Genomic DNA, 25,786 nt, shown 5'->3' on the forward strand with positions numbered 1-25,786 from the left:
TTTGAACCTATATGCTCAATTTGACCTTAAACTAAAAAGAAATGAAAATGGAAGTTGGGAAGAGAGTGCATTAAAATAAATATAAGTAAAAGAAAGGGTAATTGAATTATAAGGAACCTAAGTTGACTGAGTGAAAAGGGATGAATAGCTAAATACAGTTTTCAGTAATAATTAGTGCTTGTGGTCAATTTAATTAATTGACTAAATAGTACTAGTCGTGTATAGATTGCCGTGTTATGCATGTCACTTGAGAGAGGGAAGCATGTGGAGACATTATGCATATAAGAAATCCACAGATAACCCTTTCTTGTGACAGAAGGATTGAGGTAAGCAAATAACTTTCGTTATATGATTATTTATTGTAACTGTTTGTAAGTATTATAGTAATTGCATGAAATTGCTTTGAACTGTGCATGTTTTGGGAAAAATAAATGTTTGTGCATGAACGAGGATTTTAAGGAAATGGATTTCAAAGAAATATTTTTTTTTGTAGAAATATGTGACTATATAACTATATATATGAATTTGAATATAAACCACTTGCTAGTATGTGAGCATGATCATAGGAGGTGAGAATTCACGATAGGGAGAAGTATTAAGAAGTTCATATGGCATTATTTACCTTAGTTCTCAATGTAATGCCATTCTTGATATTATCAAACACACAAAACACAAGACACGAAACACCGTTATGATAACCAAGACAAACTAAATCCCTTAAAAAATGGTTATCATAACACCAGGGTTATGAAAGAGTTTTAAAAAATTGGGATCCCAAGAAAAATCCTTTTGAAAAGCTGTTTGAGCTCAAACTATAGTTTAAACTAAAATATAAGAGATAGCAGAAGCAAGAAAAACAAGTAACATCTCAAAACAAGCACTAAAAGAGACAATTTTAGCTCCCTTAAAGTTGCTTCATCCATTGCGGTGTATGCATTGTTTGCCATGAAGGTTGGCACAGAGAACCAAGCCTCTCACTGCGCAATGTGCTGCAGTGCACTCACTTGTGCTCTGCTGTCATGATAGTAAATGACAGCAAATAGCTGTCATGATAGCACTTTGGGCCTAACTTTCGAAGCTCGTCAATTTGCCATCAACGTTTGATTTGAGTTATTCAAGTGTCCACATGTAATTCTTAGAGACACCTAGCTATTTGCTCTTGTTTCACACCCAAACATTAAACCAATTGAAAGTTGGACACTTGGATATAAAATGATCCTTTTTCCTTTTCAAAACAACACCCAAGGTATCCAAACTCACATACCAAGTGTCAATAACTGTGGAACCACTTGAACAAACTCAAATAGGCCACAAACAACCTGATTACACAATTAAACCATAATAATAACATTCCAAACACAATTTGGCCATCCAGACCCCCAAAGTAGCATAAACCTAAAGGGTACCACAATTCATCATACACATCTCTAAGGCTATTCTAACACATGCTTAACATCAAAGCAATACTTGTATTAATATCTTGACCTCTCATAACCATTACATCACAATTACAACATTCCAGGTCAAGATACCTATAGTTTACAATAATGTTCATACAGGTAACCTCAAAATGAAACATATTCCTGAGTTGGCATATGCATAATTAATTTGTTATAGAACCAAAAAGAGAGAAATGACCATACAAACACAAGTGCCTTCAATGCTCAGCTACATCTTCCTTCCTTTTGTCTATATCGAAGGCTTCACCTGAAAAATGTAACCACGAGGTAAGTTGATGACTTAGTGACCAAATGGTCTAATCAAACTATTCGTGTGTGAGAATAGTTAGTGAGTATGTGAAGTGGCACATAAAATACATATAACAAGTTTCATGCACATACATGTAACTATAAAGTGATAGCATGATCAACACATTGTCTTATACCTTCCTTATATCTTCCGATTGAATTTGTGGGTTGACAACTCAATAGAACCAAATTCTTGTGACTAGATTGGCTCAAGCTCACTAATTGTAGGAGGCAGCCTAAGCCAAGAGCGCCTTCACCTACTATGGACTATAGATCCCCCCTGTCCATGAATACTTGAGTTGTTGATGCCCAATTTATATCACATAATACTGGGACTTCTAAAAAAATATAGAACTATGCACCGTGGCTTTTATGGTGCCAGTATATCATATGAATTTGCAAACAATGTCCCTATCACCATACTAGGGTGAACTCCTACCCTCTCACAACGATCATGCTAAATATATGCTCAATGATTCCACATATAACCATAACATATAATTTTCCATTATAATTATCATTTCTACTTAAACCATATAATTTTGCAAATGCTTATACTTAAATATAGAATTTAGTCTTCAAAATCACAATGTTCAAAGCATAATTTTGCATTCCACTTCACATAAAGTTTCTAAATCATAATCATTTCATATTAATACTATACTAATACAAAACAAAGGTATTAACTTTAATAATTACCACACAACCATCTAAGCATGCAAATAAAAAGTTTAGACAATCCGGTTACCTCAACCCTTTTGTCACTAAAAGGATTATCATGGTTAAGACTTAGCTCCATAAGTGTCCACTAGCATAAAAATGCCTGATCAATATTTAATCTATAAGATTAAACATTAATCATCAATTCACACTCTAATTAACCCCTTTTTAGCACAATTTTGAATACCCACTATATCTAAAATCTTACTCTAACAATATCAACTCTCCTAATACACTCTATTAATCTCATTTAGCACCTAAACATACTAATAGCCCTAACTTTCTAACTATATTGCTCTTAAACTCCTAAATTCTACTTAAGGTTTGTCCAAACCCTAACCAAAAACTCCAAATCATTGCACAATCTATAAACCTCGGTTTAACAGCTTGATTTAACTCGCCAAGACCTTAACTAAGGTAATAGGTTCGATCACAACCCAAGAAAATTGAAATCAAGCCCCACATTGCCCCAAACATTCAAAAATTCACAAAAAAGAGGAAGGCTAGGAAGAGAAAGCTTCCCCAATAGTGATTCTTATTCAAAATTCCTTGAAATAGTCCCAAGATGAAGCCTTAGCAGAGTAAAATGCATCCTCCATCATCCCTCTCATGATTCTTTTATTTTCTCCCTTTGATTTCTATCCATGAGGAAACTTATATGTGTAGATTTTTGCACATCCATTGTGGCACATGGTGCATGCGCCGCAGTGAATGGCATAGTGAAGCTTAAGGCAATTTTAGGCCACACTCCGTGCCTTGGTCACCTCTAACTCTAACCTAGCCCTCTTTTAAGGCTATCCAAGGATCCAGTAACTACATTAGTCTTTCAAAAACATAATTAATTTAAAATTCACTTAAATTTACTAATTTACCCTTCTAAACACTTGAAATTTCAAGGTTTTGAAATTGAAGATGTTACAATTCTTCCCTCCTTTTAGAAATTTTGCCCTCAAAATTCAAATCATATAAGTACATACCTATGAGAATAGATGCAGATATATCTACCTTATCTTGTCCTCGGTCTCCCAAGTCGCATCATTAGGAGTTATGCCCTTCGAAAAGACTTTAACCAAACAGATAGTCTTATTTCTCAATTGTCAATCTTTCACATCCACAATTTACTCTAATTCAGCTCTATATGTCAGATTTTCTTGTAGTTCCACATCTTTTGGCTCAATAACATGAGAATGATCTGGTTGATATTTCTTGAGCTGACTCATGTAAAAAATATCATGAACATCTGACAAACTAGGTAGTAAAACAATTTGATAGGCCGCAGATCCTAGCTTTTCCAAAATCTAAAAGGGACTAATGAACTTAAGAGTTAATTTCTTGGCTTTTGTTGATCTTCCAATACCAATAATTGGTGTGACCCTAAAAAACACATGATCACCCACCAAGAATTCTAACGGCCTCCTCTGCTGATTTGCATAGCTCTTCTTCTAACTCTGAGCGATTAACAACTTTTGTTTAATCATTTAGATGTTTTGACTGGTTTGGCCCACTAAATCTAGACCCAATAAATTTAAGTATCCTAACTACCTCTCAACTCTAGAGCATAGGCTTGCAACATATCCTCTAACGTTTGGATAGTTCTCTCGGTCTTACCGCCTGTCTGTAGATGATAGACAATGCTAAACCTTAACTTCGTTCCCATTGTTCTCTATAATGCTCTCTAGAAGTTTGATGTAGACCTTGAATTGTAGTCAAAGACAATGCCCTTAGGTACTCCATGAAGTCTTACAATCTCATGCACATAGACCTTGGCATACTTCTCAAGTGAATAAGTTGTCTTTACAGGCAAGAAATGCATCGATTTAGACAAACGATCCGTAATCATCTATATTACATTATAACCCAACTGAGTTCTAGGCAAACCAGTGATAAAATCTATAGATATCTATCCCATTTCTACTCAAGAATCTCAAGTAGTTGTAACATATCACCTAGCCTTTAGTGTTCAATCTTTACCTTTTAACACATCAGACATTAAGCCATAGACTCTGTCGCATTCTTCTTCATTCCTGACCACTAGCACAGGGCAAACAAGTTACAAGCTAGCTTGCAGGCTAGCTTGCATGGGCTAGCATTTTTGCATGTTGGGTTGGGCTAGCCCGCAAAAATTTACTAGAATTTTTTTAATAATTTAAAATTTATATAATATAAATATATATTTATTTTATATATTAAGGAAAATTAACAATTAAAGAACTTGTAAATAAATAAAATAAACATAGAATTCAACTAAGAAAATTCATTTTGCTTAATTTTTACTATTAATCATCTTCTTGCCTAGGTGTATTACTTTTCTCACTGAAAAAGAAAATTTAAATATAAACTAATGTTATTTTTCTCAATGAATTCATATTTGTGATTTCAATCAATAGATCTTATGAGATTAATAAATAATATATATTCGAAATATTTCTATAAAAACTAATAAATCATCAATTTATAAACTATAACAAAAATTTTATTTGCAAATTGTACAAATTATTTACATTATCTTTCAAATGTAAAGAACATACTTGAAAGTCATCAATTATATATTTAAAAAATGTTATTATTATTGTAGATTTATAAAAATATATAATGTGATTAAGAAATAAAAAAATTATTTTTTAAAAAATATACTAACCCATGAGTCAGCTCGTTTTAGTCTGCTAATTTTGCGGGTTAGGCTAACCCTGCTCATTTTAAAAAAGAGACTAATTTTCAATCCAACCTATCAAATCTAACGGGTTAAACGGGCTAGCCTACAAGTTCAACTCGTTTTTCTAGCTTTATACTATCAGATGGTGTTTTTAATGGTAAAAATAATACAACAGGTATTGGTTTTGTTATTTTTTTATCCTAGTTGGGACTATATTGTTTCCATGGGCACGTCTATTTCTCCTATATCCCCTTTTGGAAGTGAAGCTGAAGCTCTGTTTTAGGGTCTTTCTTGTTGCATTAGAAACAATTTCTCTAATATCTTTTGGTGATAGGTTTCTAGAGTCTTGGATGATGATTGCAATGGTTTCTTGCCATGGTTAGAGCGGAAAGTTGGCTCTATGATTGATGGACCTAGAGTCGTGAGGGAGGGAGAGAAACAACAGAAAGTCAGGGGAATGCCAAGAAAAACATGGATTGGGAGGGGAACGCAAAAGCCCCATGCTTTTTTTTTTTTAATTTCTAAAATACATGACATGTGGTATAAAAAAAAGTCAAACTAACGCACAAAACATGAATCTATTAGTTTGGAATGAAATTGTGCAATTTTAAAAATGTTTAAAATCATTTTTATTTTATTATTTTAAGAACTAATATTTTATAAAATATATTTTCAAAATCAATAAAAAAGTGTTCTTCTCATTCTCTCTTATTCTTTAAAAAAATAATCCTAAAACACTTAAAAGATGTTTTAATTTTTCTATTCTTCAAAATAATATTTTATTTTTTTATTGTCCAACACAATTTTTAAAAACATGTGATCAAATAGATTTTTTTTTTTGTTTTGGAGAACAAAAATCTGTTCCCAAAACATGCTGCCAAATAGGCCCTAAATTTGTACTTTAACCTTTAAATTAATCACAAAAAATTATCATTATATAAAATAAAAAATCCACTGAGTAGCTTATCATTCATTAATGATTATCCCATCAATCATTTTTGAAGAAAATAATTTAGTGATCATAAAAAATTCTTGTGATAACCATAATTACGTTAATAAAATCGATGATTAGTGAATGACGGTTCCTTGGTTTGGACTTGGGACTGCGAATGAAGGAAATCTGTTTTAATATAGACAAGTTGTGGATTATTGAACAAATAATTAGCTTGAATCAAACTGATTTGGTGCAAAAAATTTTTCCTGCCAACTCAAATCTTACCAAAACAAATTTGTAGTTTATAGCATTTTGGGGAAAAAAATTTTATGGTATATCTCGGTAATTAATTTTTCTCCCCCTCTATAGCATGTTGGCATTTTCCCCCACAATCTTCCATAAGCTTCAATCCAATGATTGTTTGGGGAGTAACTTAGGGTAGATCACTTAGTTTGCACTTGATTATGTGTATGTATGGCTTGCCTTTCATATTTCTATACTTCTCCATCCTTCTAGATTTTTCTCCTTCATTCATGAAAGACCTAGAATCATCAAGAGAGAATATATTTAATCATAGCAAAACATAGCATTGTCTTTTGATGATGTTGACCCATCAAATTGTGACAAATGGACTTTAGCATGCATTAGGTGGATAAAACCTTGTTAAGAAGCTCAACCTATGAAATGGCCTAGGTCACAAATTTAAGAATGTTTGGAAGGCATAAACCTAACATAGGATATATATGCCAAAGAACCACTTCGGACATCTTTTAAGCATATTGTCTTTTGATGTTTTCTAGCCAAGTTTTTCTAAGGTTATTTTAGATCCAATTTGATTTAAAATATGGTCTAGGGTTACTTTCTCTCTATATGTAGGTTTATGTCCTATTTTGCCACAAAGTACATTTTCAACTCCAAAACTTAATTTGGCTTTTTACACTTTTCACCCAAATGGTTATTGTAGTGTAGAAATAGCTAGGTGTTAATATAGTTTAATCACTCTCTTACCCAATTGTCAACTCTTGGTACAGTACTAGAGAAAGTCCTGAGCGGCCTTCTCCGTAGACGGCAAGGGGTTGAGAATTTCACGACGATCATGCTTCCTGAATAAACTATTATTAATCTTAAATAATGTTACTGTTTTCATTTTAATCATAGATTTAATATTTTTCTTTAAAAAATTGATAATATTGTCATGCCTTGAATTTGGATTGTGTTGTGTGAGCATTACGGGCCGCTTAAAAGTCACAAGTCCCATAATAACTTCTACGAATGGAGAGGAGAGGAACCAAGTCAACTTACGTAAAAGAGCTTATGAATACTTTAGCTCATTTCCCCTCAACTATTTCTCTTTTTCAGTTTTTACACGTTTGAAGTTACCTCTTTAGTCCAAACAAATCCCAAAAAATACTCATGACAACAATATTACAAAATGTCGATGATTTCTCTCTCTATAAATTTATAATTATTAGAAAAATTATATAATTTATTTCATTAACTCTGTGCAATACATAAGCACTTACTAATCAAACAAAAAATTGAAAGAATTTTAACGTTTATAAATCATAAATAGTCGATCTAATTTATTCATCATGTTCTGTATACATAGATTTCTTCATTTATATGATTCAAGAAAATAGGTATAAAATATAATAAGTTATTAATGAACAAAATTATAATAAATTACATTACTCATAATCCCTCCGTTAAAAAATGTAAGGCATTTTTTGAAAAGTTGCACGTTAAAAAATGTAAAGTATTTTTAATTTTTTGAGATGTAATTATTGCCTTTTTTTTTCAAAAGTGTCCTTATTAATGAATAACTTTATATTTATTGTAGGTATTTAATAAAGATAAATATGAAAAGATAATGTTAGTTTGAAAGTAGATAACTACTTTATTGAGAGATGAGATTTAATTAAAAGTACCTTATATTTTTAATGGAGAGAGTAAGTTATATGAATAGTAGAGTTTACTTAATAATTCCATGAAATATAAAAGACCAAAAACAAAATATAAATCTACAAGAAATTTATTTATTTTTTATAAATAATAAATATCTTAATTATTTATAAAGTTTTGCACAAAGCATTATTCTATGGGAAGTGGGAATAACCCACCTAGTTGTTACAATATGAATTATAAATTAAGTACAATTATAATTATATACTCTCTATGTTAAAAAATATTATATATTTTTGACTAAATCTCCTCAATAAAAAAATTATTTATTTTTAAATTAATTATATCTCTTCATATTCACTCATATTTAATAAGATATTTATTTTAAAATAAATATAAAATGATTTATTTAATGATGACACTTAAAAAAAAGTAATGATCATAAAAAAATTTAAAAGTATTTTTTTTTTAATATCTAATTTCTTAATATTTTTTTTAAGGAAGAGAGTGACAATCCGTTTCAAAGCTAAAACACTAATCCTTGATTTTTTTTTTATTTGATTGATAATGTATACATTTAAACTCCCTCCCAAAAAAAAAAAAACACCTTTACAATAAAGGTATCTAGAAGCGTCGCCCACAATTTCATTCACCCAAGAAAGAAAACCAATAAAATAAAAGATAAAACAATAAAAGAAAATAAAAGAAAAAAAAGGTGTGCACTATAAATATATTTTACAAGGGTTGGTCAACAATTCTCCCTAAGTTAGCACCTAATTGTCTGCTTTATGTCACTCTCATCGATCAACACCAAAGCAAAATGCTTCCCCTTGTTCCCATTGAACAAGACGACCTATCCGGGTTCCTGAACAGTAAATTTCTTCATCTTCTTCATCGGACATTTCTCAAAATCAATAATTCAAGACGTACTTGGAAAGAAACGACCTAAGCTTCCATGATCCATAACAAACCCACCAATCCCAAGATCAGTAGCATTATTTGAAGCCCTTGGATTGTTGTTGTTGTTATTGTTACTATTACTTTGTAGTCTCTGAAAGAACCTACTCTGATCTCCGCCTTCTGTGTTAAATGCCAAGTTTTGCTGCTGAAAGATCTGTGGTTGTTGCTGCGGCTGAAGATGGTAGCCTGCTGGTGGTGGGCCCACCATGAGCCCACCGGTTGGGCTTATATGGGCCTGTCGCGGGCCGAGGCCGAACCCGAAGCCAAGGCTGGCCAAGCCTGATGAAGATGGGGTTGGTGCAAAGGGTGCACTTGGGCCGCCGGTGAATTGCTGCACCATGGCACGGAAGTTGGTGGTGTCTGTGTTCAGGAGAGTGGTCGGAGTTCGGCGGGAAGCCCGGGAGCGTCGTCGGATGGGCTTTGCGACTCGGCCTTCAGGGCTGAGGTGGGTGGTGGTAGATGTTGATGCTGCTGATGAGGTGGAATTGAGCATGGGAATCAATGGCGAACTAGAGGTGGTCACGCCGGCAGTGGAGACGACGGTGGTGACCGCGGTGGCGTCGGAAATGGAAGACGAAGGCACGCCGTGAAAATCTTGTGGTTGTTGGTAGAATTGGAACCAGTCGTTGGAGGCAGGCATGTTGTCACTCATGGTCATGGCCATGAAAGTTGAGGAGAAGAAGAAGGAGAAGAAGAAGTGGGAGAGAGAGGGAGTTTTTTGATAATGTATTAGGTAAGAAGGAAGGATATGTGTGTGTTGGGGTATTTATGGTTGTTGGTCAAAGGAAGGGAAATTACGGAAGATCTGGACCGTTGATATAGTATGACCAGTAGATTCCAAGGCGGCAGCTCGTGATGAGGCACGTGGGGCTGTGGGCCCATTAGAAGAAAAATTATGCTCCTTATACAAATGCATAATTTATATAATCATACTTATAAGGTTAAAAAAAATTAATTATATTTATAAGATGTTTTATTTTTTTTGCTCGGTTTATTTTTATAATATTTTTACTCTTATTAAATGTTAAAATTATTTTATTAAGAATAGAGGTAATAACTTATCAAATTTTAAAATAAAATAAATTATATTTAAAATTTTTCTTAATTTCAGTTAAATATGCTGGAAGTAGTTTATAAATAAAATAAAAAAAAAGTACTCCCTTCATTTAAAAATATAAGACATTTTTAATTGAATCTCACTCTCCAATAAAGTAGTTGTCTACTTTCAAATTAATCATATTCTTTCATATTTATCTCTATTAAACACCTTACAATAAATATAAAGTCATTATTAATAGGGACACTTTAAAAAAGGCAATGATTATATCTCAAAAGACTAAAAATGTCTTTTATTTTTAAACATTTAACTCTTTAAAAAATACCTTATATTTTTTAACAGAAAGAGTATATGTTATAAGATTTAAAAAAATATACAAAATATAATGAAAATAATTATCAAAAAATATCATTCATTTAATACTAACCTATAACTTATACATTTTCTCTTTTCATTAAATAATGAAAGGTTCATACATTTTCTCTTTTCATTAAATAATGAAAGGTACTATATAAGATTCATCATTAGATCATTGGCTTTTTTTCAAAATATGTCAAGTTATGAAAAATTAAAATATTTAAAAAAAATGCCTTATAAAATGTGATGGAGGGAGTATTACTTACAGAAATTATTCTTAACCATATCCCTAAACAATTGGTTAATTAAAAGATATATGTATATATAATAGTATGTAAGGTAATTTTAATTGAGAATTAAAACTTAACTATATTTATATTGAATGTATAGATTTAAAAAAATAAATTAAAATTTAGTTGAATTTTTTAAATTATTATTTTCTGTATAATTAGGTTTTTTTCATTCTAAATTATGAAAATATAAATTTTGATAGACATTCATTTGCTTGTAAAATATTAGTTATATATTTAATAAGTCTCCATGAAAATAAGCCATTTGTTTTAGCAATTTTGGAAATTTTGATATTATATTCTTCATTTTATAATTAGGTTATTACTCCCTCCGTTCAAAAATATAAGATATTTTTAACTGAATCTCATCCCCTAATAAAATAGTTACCTACTTTCAAATGAATCCTAACTTTTCATATTTACTCTTATTAAACACCGTATAATAAATATAAAGTTACTATCAATAGAGGCACTTAAAAAAAATGGCAATGATTATACCTCGAAAGACTAAAAATATCTTACATTTTTTAACATCCAACTCTTAAAAAAATACCTTACATATTTGAACAGAGAGTATATCTTTTTTTAAGAAAATGAATAAATTTTTGATATAATGCTTTAAAGAACAAGTTTTTCAACTTATCCTGCAACAATTTTTTTAAAATTTGATTATATCAATATATTATACTGATCACAGAAGTTCAATTAAATTGCTCATTTATTTTTAATAAAAAAGGTTCATTTATTTTATGTAACCATTAAATGATAAAAGGAGGGAATATTTATCCTGAAAAAAATATTCCAGAGAAGTCTTCTAATTTAGCCATACAATAGCTTTTACTTTTGAACTAAACCAAATATGTCAACTAAAAAAAATATCTTATGGGGAGTCAAAAATTATTTATAAGAAAAGGAACTCTTGAAAGACTTGTAAGCCCTCTATATATTTGGTAATTTCCTAAAGACAAATAATTTATCTTTAATGTGGTCAACTTTTATTTCTATATTATATATATAATAGCAATGCAATATTTGTCAAGTTTGTGATTTGTGATTGTCATACTATTATTCAAAAGCAAAATAACAAAAAAGGGGGGTGGCAATTGGCATAATCTAATGTAGAGCTTCTAGAAACCTTCAAACATGATTTGACTTAAACGGTGTCGTTTGGTATGGGGCAAAAGAGGGGATGCATCTATCCAACAGGCACATTGCGTGCTTCCAGGAAGCAACGCCTGAGACGCCATGCACGTCACGCTGACATCATACAAAGGATTGCGCCACGTCATTGTGTGTGGCATGTGGAGGTTGGTGACTTGGAGTCTCCCTTCCACAAACGATTGTGGATTTGGACTCACAAGATCGAAGCTGCGAGGTACCTTCGCCAGTAGCATCCGAGGAATGAATCCAAGGCAAGCCTTCGTGACTTTAACTTATTAATTAATTAAAAATAGAGTAAACTATACTGACTTCCTCGTATAATTTACTTTAATTACGGACATCTTCATTTTAAAGTTTAAATATAAACAAACTTTCCTATAATGAATAGTTTCAAAATACAAATCTATTTTCTATGTTTAAAATTTCACTTCTATCCATTTAATATTTAGTTGATTGTCAAATCATATATATTAGATCAAGATACTCTCTTTAAATATGGATGTTATCTAAAAATTATTCAAGATATCTAAAAAAAATTAATACATATTCTTTCTAATCTTATTTATAAGTCATTTTTAGCATATTTTATCAGAATTAAAGAAAACCTTAAACTTCATTAATTTTTCTTTTAAAATTTAATAAGTTTTCACCTTTATCTCTAATAAATATTTTTAAATTTTATTACTAATATTTTTATTCAAAATATTTAATAAGAACAAAAATGTAAAGGGAGGCATTGAAAATTGATAAGTATCTTATAAATAGGATCAATTTTTTTTTCTTTACTCTATAAATAGGATTAGAGGAGTATACTTTTTCAATTTTAATTCAGATTTTAAACTTTTTAATTTTGAAAACTTATTTATTTTGTAATTTTTAAAAAACATAAATGCATAAGTTGTCCTTCAAACCATTTATGTAAAAAAACACTTGATGAAATAGGGATGTAGTATATAATAGGAAATAAAAACGTCAATATAATTTATGAATAAAATAGTTAATATAATTTATGTTTATTTTGTTTAAATTTTATTAATTTCTACACAATATTTTTTAAATTACTTATTTTAATATGGGTAAGAAATAGGGATGTATTATATAATAAGAAATATATTAATTAATATAATTTATGTTAATAAAAATTAATTTTGATCATTAATTGATCAAAAAATAATAGATAAAGATCTCAAAAAAAGGACCAAAAAATTACAATTAAGAATTCAAAAAATACAAATAATGACCAAAAAATTACATAAAAGGATAAAAAAATTATTGGTCCTTTTCAATAGGTTTGAGGCCATTTTCTATTATTTTTAGTCAATTAATCATTAAATTTAATTTTTTATTAACGGCATGGGCCGGATTGTCTTATTTTTAAAAGTTGAGGGGTATATCGTATAAAAAATAAGTTCAAGGTTTTTGACACTTCTAATCTCATATCTTATAGTTTATGAGTCAATTTACATTTTTACTCTTTTAATATTATCATACTTAATTATTTAAAGTTGGTTAAATTGAGGAGGTGGTAGGCAAGTCGATTACAGTGGCAAATTAATATTTTTAAATTCTTTCAGCATAATTTAAAATAAAAAATTAAAGTATTTTAAAATCTTCAGACAATATTCTTATCGATGTTAAAAATTGGATTAAAGTCTATGTTTTGAAAATAGATGGAAGGTCTATGTAATTTTAACAAAATAGAAGGGATGTCATATTATTTTACTCATAAAAGTAAAACGTGGGAATTGAAAACTATTTTAAGTGAGATTGGAAGAAATGAATAGTTAATTAAATATCTTTGGCCAAAAAAATGGTTAATTAAACATGCACAGTCGTTTTGACGCGTAGAATTGCAAAGTTTATATTGATTAGGTGTATGTTTAATGAGAAGACTTAGATGCATCTCCTAATTCTTAATGTTTATTATAACTAATTCTCCAATCAAATTTGAACACTTGAACCTTTTCTTACTTATAATTATTTTTCTCAAATGTAATAAATTATAGGGAGAATTTCAAATGAGGGCCAAGGATGTGATATAATTATCAATGGGTTCCAAAAAATTTTAAAATTTTAGTTCAATCTAAGGGGATAAAAGGAAAAATAACTTTAACTGTAAAAAGATCAAAGTACTCTTCACTTATTATACAAAATTATTAATTATTAATTTTTTTATTTCACTTATTAATTTACTAATGTGAGTTGCTAATTACATGAGTTGATATGTTAATAATTATATAACATTTAACATCAGTTGTTTAATCATAAATAGCAATATCAATAATTAAATTGCTAATATTATTTATTAATTTACTAACATTAATTGTAAATTACTAACAGATTTTCTAATTTATAACTGATGTTAGAAAATTAATAAATAAAGTTAACAAATCAATAACTAATGTTATTGCTTGTTTGATAAATAGATATACTTTGTAAGTGATATTGGTAAATTAATAAGTGAAGTAAAAAAATTAACAACAAATGATTTTGCATAACAAGTGAAGAATATTTTGATTTTTTTATAGTTAAAATTATTTTCACTTTTGTCCTCCAAAATACACAAATTAACATCAACAGCCATAGTGCAAGTAATACTCAAATTATGATCTCCAAATTGGCAATTATCATTCTTCAATATGTATTATTAATCAAAATAAAAGAGGCCTATAGTTAGGAAGTAATATTCCCAAGTTTTTAATGCTTTTCCTTAGTCCTAACCTGAGCTAGCTTCTATAAATATTAAAAAGAGAGAGGTAAGTATAACTACTCAGTAATCAAAATTGATTTAGCCTATGCACATGCAAGTTGATCAATCATATAAATTCAAGTAGCAAAAATAGTAAGTTCACACATTTGCAATACAAAAGTCGTTCACAGCCACAATAATAAAAATCATATAACAAAAATATCATATTATTCAAGGGTCACAATACCAATAATCATGTGCCCTTAATAATGATATGCATGATCAACTCTGATCTTATACTCTCTTGATATCTCCAATATGAAACTGTAGACTATTTACTTGAAGAGGTTCGTCCATGTGACTAGACTATCCAAGCTTTTCAATTGTGAGGAGTTACTCCGCCAAGGCTATTTCACTTACTCTTGGTTCACAATTTCCTCCAAATTACACACGATGGGGTGTCGCACACTTAAGCTAGCATCCTCATAAATAACTAGAGAATAGTTAAGTTTAAGTCCCTCGATAAATCATAGAACAGTTTCTCATATAACAAAGGAGACAATATATAAAAAGGCAAGTTATTGAGCTCTAAATGGTAGCCATACTAAGTAGATTTACAAACTCTATTCCTTTTCCTTGGTGAACTCTTGCCTTTTATAATCATGCAATGCAATACATGCTTAACACATAACATGCACAATCTCAATCATCGTATTTTTGCATGTAATTTCAAAATATCATAATCATAGCATGTAATTCTTCACACATCATGCTTATCCCTTTTTATAATCTCATATACTTTCTCAACACAATTTTCCACAATTTAACATTTTTACAATTCAAATTTCTCTCACATTTTCTTCTAATCATGCTCAAACAAAGCATAAATCATTATTTCACACAATCAATATCATTTTCACAAAGATTGTTTAAATGATCAATTTTATGCCACAATTGCTTTTTTGCATATATTCAAAACATGTTCATGCATTCAAATAAGATATAATTATTTATAACTGATTAACCTACAAGTGCATAAAACCAAATTTCCCTTAGTTACATTGAACTTTTGAGATGTTAAAAGTTTACCCTTTAAGACAAACCACTTCCAAAGCTCTTTTATGCTTGAATAGTGCTAAGAATGATTAATCTACAATTAATCGTATCACAAACAATTAACATCACCATTAACACAACCTCAACTCTTTATTTCTATACTTCGAATGCCCAAAATTTCCCATATCTTGCATTTAAGCATACCCGTTGAGTTTGTTAATGCTCTTTAGTTCACATTAGCTTTATCACACTCTTAAACCATTATTAATGGTTTCTAACTAAGGGTAAAAATAAGTCAGGCTATTAATAGGGGCTTACTTTAGGCCTGACCTAGCCTCTTGAATAAAAAGGTTAGGTTAGGCTAAGGCTTTTGAGCTAACCTATTTTTACAAAGCCTAGTCTACGAGCCTAGTGGCCCAACCTATTTAATTTCTAACATATAAATTATTATTTTATAATATATGTGTGTATATATATATATAAATTAATATTATATAATATATTACAATATATATCTGTAATATATATAATATCTGCAACATATATACATTATACAATATTATATATATATATAGCACATTCTGTATACATGTTATATATTACATAAAATCCATAACATATACTACATAATTTAGCAATTAAAAATATAGTGTAGAAATTGGAAAGTAATCAAAAAAAATCCTAATCTAAATTTTTAAAACAATTCACCATCTTTTTGTCTCCTTCACACATAAAGACTAAACATCATAAGCGTCTCTTTGTCTCCTTTAACACAGTTTGATGCACACTCCATTCTAGCTATTGGAGTTCGACCTTCATGAACAAGTGAGGCTTTAATCTTCATCTCCAAGGTATTCTCCAAGGAATCATGTTCAAGTATAAATGTCATATAAGTTATATATTTATATGTTCCTTTCTTATTCAAATCCTTCATTTTTTGTAAGGCAAGTTCATTAAAGTTTTTCCTCTTCCAACTAGACAAGATGAGGTTTGTCATTTTAATGAAAATCAAGACATCACAAACTAACCCTACCTTTTGGGATTTCCATTTCTTGACTTGCTATTCTTATACTTCATGGGATTTTTTTTCATGGTTTTATCAGTGAAATGAGTCTATCAATTAACTATGGTATTAAAACCCGGACCAGACCGGCCGAGTCAACCCAAAAATTGGTGACCCGATCTCTTGTTCAGTCTGGGTTTACTCCTAAACCGGTGAGAGAATGAACTAATGCAACCCGATCAACCCGGGTTCAACCCAGTATAACCCGAATAACCCCGTGGGTTGACTGGGTTAACCGGGTTATTATTTTTTCAAACAAAACCCAAAAAATGATGTCGTTTTGGGATATTTTTTTTTCATTTTTAATTTTCAGAGTGCTGAATTCAAAAATAAGATAATAAAAAAAAAGTAAAACTAAAGTCAAAGAATGAAAAATTAGAGGCAGAGCATGCTAAGGCTAATCCAGATTTCCAGACAGCATTCAGTTCGGCCTTTTGTCTGTGTCTCTCCTCTCTCACCCTAACCTAATCAGCATCTCTTCTCTAGCTCAGTCTCCGTCTCTTCTCCAAGCTTTAGCTCTATCTCTGTCTCTTCTTCAGCTCTGTCTCTATCTCTTCTCTAGACTCTTGAGATTGAAGGGTTGTAATTGTAAGGATAGATATTTAAAGTGTTGTATTTTATTATTGTTAGACTTTTGAGTGGTTGGATTTGGTTGAATGTTTTTATAATTAATGTCTTTTTATTTAAATTGTATTATTTTAATCATGATCAGTTTACCACCGGTTCAACCCCAGGTTCAACCCTGATTGAATCACTAACCCGTAACCCAGTGCCATGACCGGTCTAGTTTTACGTACCTTACAATTAACAATTGCAACTTATTTTAATGCCCTACTTTTAACTCTTGTGCTATGGTATCGCACTGAGAACAACTGCCACTTATTTTAATTCCCTACTTTGAACTTTATGTCCTTTTTTTTTATGTCTGTGAGATTTTCCAAGGCATTTCTTTGATTACTATTTGTTGTCTTGCTTTTCGTAGCAACATACTCCTAGAGTGTCACCTAGAGTGGCATTGTCTATTAAAATGTAAGTGGCATTCAGATTCAAAGTATTTAGGTGTAACTCATGTGTGGTTTATCAACAACTAGTGTAGTGTTTACTAAAATGTTATTATTAGACTATATATTTATATATATGAATTTGGTTACTTATACTATTATGCTTTTGTAATTCTCTTGTTCTTAAATTCTCTAAAGTTGAGTGGTCATGTGCTATTGATACTAAGTCTTCCTGTTACTTGAAATTGTTAGACAATTAGACATAGATAGTTAAAATTTTAATTCTTAAATTGTAGTACTATGTATTGGATTTATATATCTTTTCTATGTGTGATCAAGAGTAACTGAGATGGTTTTGTGCTTAGAATATAATATAAGTTTGCCTACAAGGGTTTTAAATGCATTAATTCTGGCATACCATTAAGTATCGTGATATTGTAAGGAGAAATTGAACTTGTAGATAGTGTGAAGAAAGCACAATGTGAATATTGTAAGGAGAAATTTGCTTCAAGTGGGAAAAGGCACTAGCATTAGCCATCTTAGAAGGAATTTGCAAAGTTGCTTGCAAAGTAAGTTTGGTGGCATCTCAATTAAGTAAATAGTCCACCATCCCATTTCATCCCACTAGTGATGCTACTAGTAATCTATTCATTATTCTTGGTTTGAAGTATTCTAGTGAAAAAAATGAGAGAAATATTAGCTATTACAATCATGTTGCATGAGAGTCCTTTTACCATGGTGGAAGATGAAGTCTTGTGTTGGGCCTTTAAATATGCAAATCTGGATTTTGAAAAAGTCTCTCGTAAAACAACAAGAAATGATTATTTGTCATTATATGAGGCTAAGAAAAAAGTCTTGAAAAACAATTTGAAGAGTGTGAGCAAAATTAGCATTACAATAGAAATGTAGAAAGAGTTGCCAAACTACTCAAATGTCCTAAAGCAACAGTCCTAAATATGTTGCTATAGCCCGACTATATGGATTATGTTTTTACACATCTCCACACACTCAAGGTGAACTCTCACCCTGTAACATAATCATGCCTCTTTTACATGCATATAGTCACATTCACACACTTTTATACATTGGCTTACTTAAAAAAAATTTTAAAAATCATTTTAATTTATAATTAAATCCTTTTGATGCTAAAACTCATTAAAACATACAATTCTGAACACAACAATGATTTCATTCATAATTTATACTAGCATTTACTTATAAATAGTTAAACTAATTAATAGATATAATAAATTATCTAGTTATATCAACTCTTCTGTACTTTTGAAAGACTACCCATGGTGGTAATCCAATCCTTAACTTCCTCTTTTGCTAAACATGTAAAAATTATGCAAATCTACACAAATTAGAAGTATAAGTCAATTATTAGACTGACTAAAAGTACTAATTGTCACAGTAAAGCATCCAAATGCTCTCATCGACCTACTTTAAGTTCCTTTCACCCTATCAAATCCTATTATCACTTTTATCTATCCTAACACAGCTTCTTACCCAAGTTTTCACCCTTTCTAACATATCTAATTAGGCTAAATTTGCTTAAAGCTTAGCCATTAACTTTTAAACTAGTTGCAAAACCTTGATTTGACACCGAAGACTATTTTTATTATAAAAGGGTAGGAAAATAATTTCTTAAAACTCCCCAAGTCAATTTCTCTATAACCTAAACTAAGAGAAATTAGTGTAGAACATAAGCTTAAGATGGTATGAAACTTACTTGGCAAGTAATCAGTCGAAAATATCTCCTAAGGCTTCAATCTTACTTGGCAAGTGATCAGTCAAAAATATCTCCCAAGGCTTCAAACTTTCTTGCCCTAGAAAATGTTCACCTAGTCTCCTCTTACATCATGTTTTCTCTCTCTCTTTCTTCCTAATTTTAAATTGAGCCACATCCTTACTAATCAGATTTCTATGCTATGTGCCATAGCTCATAAAGCATATGCCATGGCATGTGGCATAATGAAAAAAATCTCACCATACTCACACACTTTGCTCCGGACCGCCCTTTTTCGCTTAAACCTATCAATTCAACAACCCAATAAGTTAAAAACTTAATTTGCCACCCAAAATCCTAATTATCTAGTTAATATACTAAATTACTAATTTACTCTTTAATTAGTAATTAGTTTCCTGGATTAAAATTCTATGATGTTATACCTTTTCTTTCTCTCAGTAAACATGTTTAAAATCTTCTCTAAATTTTTCATAATCAAAACTAGGGTCAACATGTTTCAACATTTCTCCCCCTCTTTGATGATGACAAAATTCAGATGCAATCATATCAGTCCGAAAGGAGATTTTAGGTCTCTCCCTCAATTAAATAATATGAGCATATCATAAAGAACACAATAATATGGATTAATGCATTGAAATATATATATATTAACAATTTGTTTAATATAAGTAAACAAAAGTGAGCATAAAAAAATAAAGACAAGGACAAAAAACAAAATCTCATAAATCCTAAAAACTCAGTTAGCTAGTATATAATGCATTTTAATTCTTGTCCCCTTTTTTTGTTATTAGTAGGTAGTTGAGCCATAGGAATGAGACTGACAAGAGTGAAGATATGATCAACTAAATGTGGTAGAGGATGAATAGGGCCAATATTTCATTGAGCTTCAGCTAAGGGAGTCCTAAAGCTTAAGATGGGTTAGTTAAGATTAGGTCTAAGGCTCACAAGGTTACTAATAGGCTTAGGTCAAGATACGCACACATTCCACAAATCCTCATACAAGTGATTATCAAAACAAATGAAATACTCCTAAGTTAACATTATAATATACCATATTCATTACAAACCCAAAAAGAGAAGAGAAAAAAGCTATACAACAATGCTCTTCACTCTTCAGTTGCCCCTTCCTTCCCCTTACCCTACTGAAGCCCTCACCTATAAAATATAACCATTGAGGTAAACATCTCAATAATAGAATAAATCACTACTATCAATTAACATGCACAACTAAAAGTGAGTAAAGTTTATATACTTCAAAACATACTTTTAACATAGTTTAAGATAGTCTTTTTCATAATCAATATTTATTTCCACTCTAGCATGATCATTGAAACATCTGAAAATATCAAATCCAGAATAAATTGACTAATTAAGGGATAAATTAGTTAAAAATATAATTAATTAATTTAATTATGTTTGTGGGTTGCTAATTGGCTTTTTAGGTCATATTTGGCTCTAAATTGAGTTAGGATGGAAGTTGGATCAAGTCGGGTGGTATCGAGGGGATCAAAAATGATATTTTGCTCATGGCGTCATGAGCTACAACTTATGCATCATGCACTACAATGCATGGCACAATATAGATAGCATAAATTTTAAAAATCATCAGAAAAAGGCAGCTTTTAGGGGGGAACCTAGAACACAAAAGGAAAAGCTTTGGGCACTGTTAGGGCATCATTTTGGGAGGATTTTGAAGATAAATTGGGCCTTTAAATTCTTAAGTACATTTTCTACCCTTCTCCTCTACCTTTTCATCTCATTTTCCATAGAATTTAGAAGTGAGAAAATTTGCTCTGAATGAATTAAGCTATGGGTTTATGTTTCAAATATTTAAATTGATTTTAAAGGTTTGATTTTTAAGTTTTTTAACCTTGGATAAGTGGTAATATGAAGCTACTTTATTGTTTGGTGAAAGTTGGATCAAGCCTTAACTTGATCATGGGGTTTGAAGTGTGATAAGTTGAGATATTAAATGTTATGTTGTGATAGAGTGAGAGGAAGGCTTGAGGGGAATGTGTAAATAAATTGTAATCTTAACAAGCCTCTTTATTGAGAATATGAGAGAGAAGTGGGAGAATTGGGATGTTATTAATAGCTAATAGTACTTGTATTAATTGAAAATTAAAATATAGTATTTGTTGATGTAGATTATGGTGTGGAAAAACTTGCCTTGACACAAGAAGAGATTTAGTACCACGGGTAACCCTTTTAGTAATAAAAGGGTTGAGGTAACTAGATAATTTGCATTATTTATTACCTTGTATAAGTTATTTTCAAGTTGTTTTTCTTTGATTTATTATGTATATATGTATAAATTTTGTAAAAGTTAACTATTTTAGAAAATGAGTGGAGTATTGATTTGTGAAATTTCATGTTTTTGAAGTAAGTGGTAAGATTTGTTATATTTATTTAGAAAGTAGTTTATATATAGTTAAGTAGAGATAGGTAGTGAAATGTGGCATATTAGAGGGTGGGAGGCCACCCTAGTGGAGTTAGTGGAGATTAAGTCTATATGGTACTACTAGTACCTCAAGTTGCTAGGTATAGCTCATATTTCTCCTTAGTGCCCAAAAAAGGATACGGTGTTAGAGACTTACTCTCCTTAATACCCAAAAGGGTGTAGAGTTGGAGACTATACTCAACATTTGCAAGATGCGGTGTTGGAGTAATGACACCCCAATTACTTGTAATAGGGGGAATTTATAGTTCAAAAGTAGTTTAGGACACCCTGGCTGGGTAGTTCTACTATAGCTTGTGAGCTTGGGGACCATACATGTGGTTTGATTTTATAAAATAGCCTACTGGTTTAATCAGGAGTACTGGAGGACCGGATGATTAGTGATCATACATTTGAATTGTGGTGATTGTATATGGTGTGTTTATTATACTTATTTTAAGGCTTGTTTATAACTTAGCATGTTAATCAATAATGTAGATTATCTTCATTACTGAGATTTTTATCTCACCCCATGGTTATCATTTTACAAGTTCTGTCGATGAGTCTGAGTAAGGGAAGGAATAGGGCAAGGGCTAGCATACTTGCTACATTACTATTGTAAAGCCTAATTTTATTTTGAGTTGTGTACGTAAACTTATATAGATGATAACATGAGTTTTCAACTAGGAATGCATGTCATATTGATTGGTTGCACTTGTATTATACTATGACATTTTATATTTTAGCCCAACATTGTATATGATGTAGATATATGGTGATTTTTTTGTGATGGGATAAAATAATAATACAAGTACAAGGAATGTTTTATATATGTGGTGACAATATATATGTGGTGTATTATGTGGCAATAGAAGCCAAATAGTGTATGTGGTGTTGATTTTGTATTTTGACCATACTGGGTGAAATTGGCATTAAGTGGCCAAATTTTTTATTTGGTATGTTTTTATGTGTTTGAATGCTTAATTAGATATATTTTGGTCCATTAGACTTGGTTCAAGTCTCAAAATGGGTTAATGGTATAAGTTTTGAGTTCTGGGTGCTTGAATGCTTAAAAATTGCTTTAAAACTGACTTTTACATTCGAGTGTCTAAAATTCTCATATAGTGTCAAATTGTAACAAAACTTATACCATTAGTTAGCTTATTGAATAAGCTTCATATGTGTGCTTAAATCACTTCAATTGGACCTCAAATGTGAAAATGACATACGTTCAAAGTTCGTCTCAAAAAGCTATCATAAATGGACACGTGCACTGCGGCATATGGTGCAGTGGCCAAATTTGCCTTTCTGTGTCACATACTGTGGCACATGGACCATGAGCCGCAGTGCATGTATTAAAATATTCAAAAATGACATTTTGGCCCTGTTTTCAAGTATTTTGCTTCCCAAGACTTTTCCATGGTTCTAGTACCTTTATAAATCATTAAATTTGAGCTCAAATTACTTATTTGAAGGGTTTTTATGGGATCCTAAATATTTCAAAATTATTTCTAAAAGATTATTAGTTTTAACCCTTCTATATTTAATGTGAGCTTAGGAGCAATCCTTGCTCTTAATTATCATTATTTATTGTAACTGTGTGGTAAATTTTGATAATGTCAAGGCAGACATTACAATCATTCTACCATTTGAGACTTCATATCACCCCAACTAAAACCATAGGCTCTTGGGTCAAGTGCACATTCACAATGACCCGAGCTTACTTTCAGTAGTAAAATCACCCAGCCAAAAATATCCTATCTCAATTTCAAACTATAGTCTCCCCCTATTACACATAAATCGAGGTGTTGTTACTTTAACATCACATCACTAATGCCAAGGAGCGTCACTCTCCAATGCCGTATCCTGCATGGGTACTAAGATAATCTCTAACACAATACTTCACTAGACACTAAGGAGATATATGCCATATGGACTTTCACTACTCCTTTCTATAGATGAACTCCTACACCCTAACATGGTCATGCTCATACGCATGTATAACATATAAACATTTCAAATTCCTCAACCAAACCATATAAAACTTTCACCATTGTCATTGTTTGCAAATAGTTTTACATGCACAAAATCACATTTCACAATATGTAAGTTATCAAATCTTAAGTAACAATTAACATATCTACTCACAAATAGTTAGGCAATGTAATCAATAGTGTAAATTATCCTGTTACCTCAACCTTTTATTACACAAAAGGGCTACCATGATTCAACATTAGCTCCATACACTCTATATGCACACTAAACTCGAGCAACAGTCAATCTACACAATCAAGCGATAATTTTCAATTATCTCTCCGAACAACCTTAAAATCACTAGGTTCCAAGTACCCATAACTCTCAAATTTCTTATTTAATAACATTAACCCTTCCAAAACACTCTAACAATCCTATTTAGCATCCAAATATATCAAAATCATTATTCAACCATCCATATTGTCTAAAAACTTTCAAATTATACCTAGGGTTCGACCAAACCCTCAACAAAAATTTCAAATCACTATAAAACCTATAAACTTAAGATTATAGGCTTGATTTAACTCCCTAAGAGCTTAAATAAGTCAATAGGTTCGTCCATTACCTAAGAAAATTGAATAAAAGCCTCAACTATACCTTAAAGCATCAAAATTCATATAAAAGGGAGAGCAGGAGGAAAGTAAAGCTTACCTAAGGTGTAGAAGCTAATGTACCTCCAAGATGCCCTTAAGATTGTGCCCTAACTGCCCTTAGGTCTCATCTGCCTCTCTCCCATTCTCCCTTCTTCCTTTCCTCTAGTTTCAATTTGTTTTTTACGAGTTTGATAAAAGCTGATTTTGTATGTGTGCTACGGCACATGGCATAGAGAGCCCAACCATAATTTAAACTTTCTTTCATGCCATGGCCCACTTAAACTTCGACCTAGCCTTCTTCTAAGGCTATCTAAGGATCCAAAAATCATATTAATCTCCCAAAAACACCATCAAGCAATAATTTATCTAATTTAACAAAAAGACCCTTGAAAATACTGATAATTCTCAATTTGGACACTTAGGATGTTACATCGGGATCCTAAGAAAACCTTTAAAAATTTCATTTGAGCTCAAATTGTATTTTAAAACCAATAAAATGAGATCATGGAAGCATGGGAATCATCAACATCACTTAAAAACATTATTAAATTAAACTAGAAAAAATTTTAGAAATTGGCCTCGTTTGCCACGGCACAAGTATTGCTCACCATTATAGATAGCACAAAGAGCCAAGGCTCTTACTAGTCATTGAGCTAGGGTGTGACCATCTTAGGTCGTAGCACACACCTATTGTCATGACAGCACTCCGGGCTAACTTTTGAAGTGCACCAAATGTAATATTCTGAATTTTATTAGGCCTGAAATAGTAAGAAAGTAAATATATATATATATATATATATAATAACTAAAGTAATTAAATTTAATAAATGTTTGAAAATAAGAAACTAACTTATAAATATATATATAATATTAAAATTCAGATAATTTTGTTAAGTTTTAAAAGATATAAGATCCTTCTAGAATTATCTTTAAAGATAGTATAAAAGTGATAATTATTATTAAAAAAGAAAATTAAGTTAATGTTTGTAAACTAGTTAGTCTATATTTATAATGTTACATTCTGAATTTCTTAGCCTTGTGATTAATTATTAACCGAGGGTAAAGTGGTAATTAGTGTGAGATTAGAGATTTGGAGAATTACTTAGTAACTTGACTTATTATAATGTTGTATGAGCAGGTACGGGAGAAAGGAATGAGTTTTGGATTGAAGTAAGTGTGCATGGTGAGAATTAATCTTATTATGCCACGTGTCGTGGCTTGTGCTACATGCATGGTGGTGCATAGACTAGAAAATGACTTCTTATGTCATGAAATATCAAAAATTTTAGAATGAAGAAATTGAAAACACGCGAAATAGAGCAGAGAAAAGGGTTGATCAACTAGGGCAAGCCATTTCAGGCCAGTGAAAGGTGCTTCTGAT

At 30.8% G+C, this 25,786-nt stretch overlaps 1 protein-coding gene across 1 annotated transcript; it reads right to left on the reverse strand.

Annotated features, from left to right (window-relative positions):
* Window positions 1–8,475: 8,475 nt before the first annotated feature.
* Window positions 8,476–9,633, reverse strand: LOC129318768 (VQ motif-containing protein 22-like). Its single transcript, XM_054963705.1, has one exon. The coding sequence runs from the start codon at window positions 9,579–9,581 to the stop codon at window positions 8,877–8,879; it is 705 nt and encodes a 234-aa protein (XP_054819680.1). The 5' UTR covers window positions 9,582–9,633; the 3' UTR covers window positions 8,476–8,876.
* Window positions 9,634–25,786: the final 16,153 nt, after the last annotated feature.

Source organism: Prosopis cineraria, unplaced genomic scaffold, assembly GCF_029017545.1.
Source record: "Prosopis cineraria cultivar Desert tree isolate PC_DT_omini unplaced genomic scaffold, ASM2901754v1 PC8, whole genome shotgun sequence".
Taxonomy (NCBI): Eukaryota; Viridiplantae; Streptophyta; class Magnoliopsida; order Fabales; family Fabaceae; genus Prosopis; species Prosopis cineraria.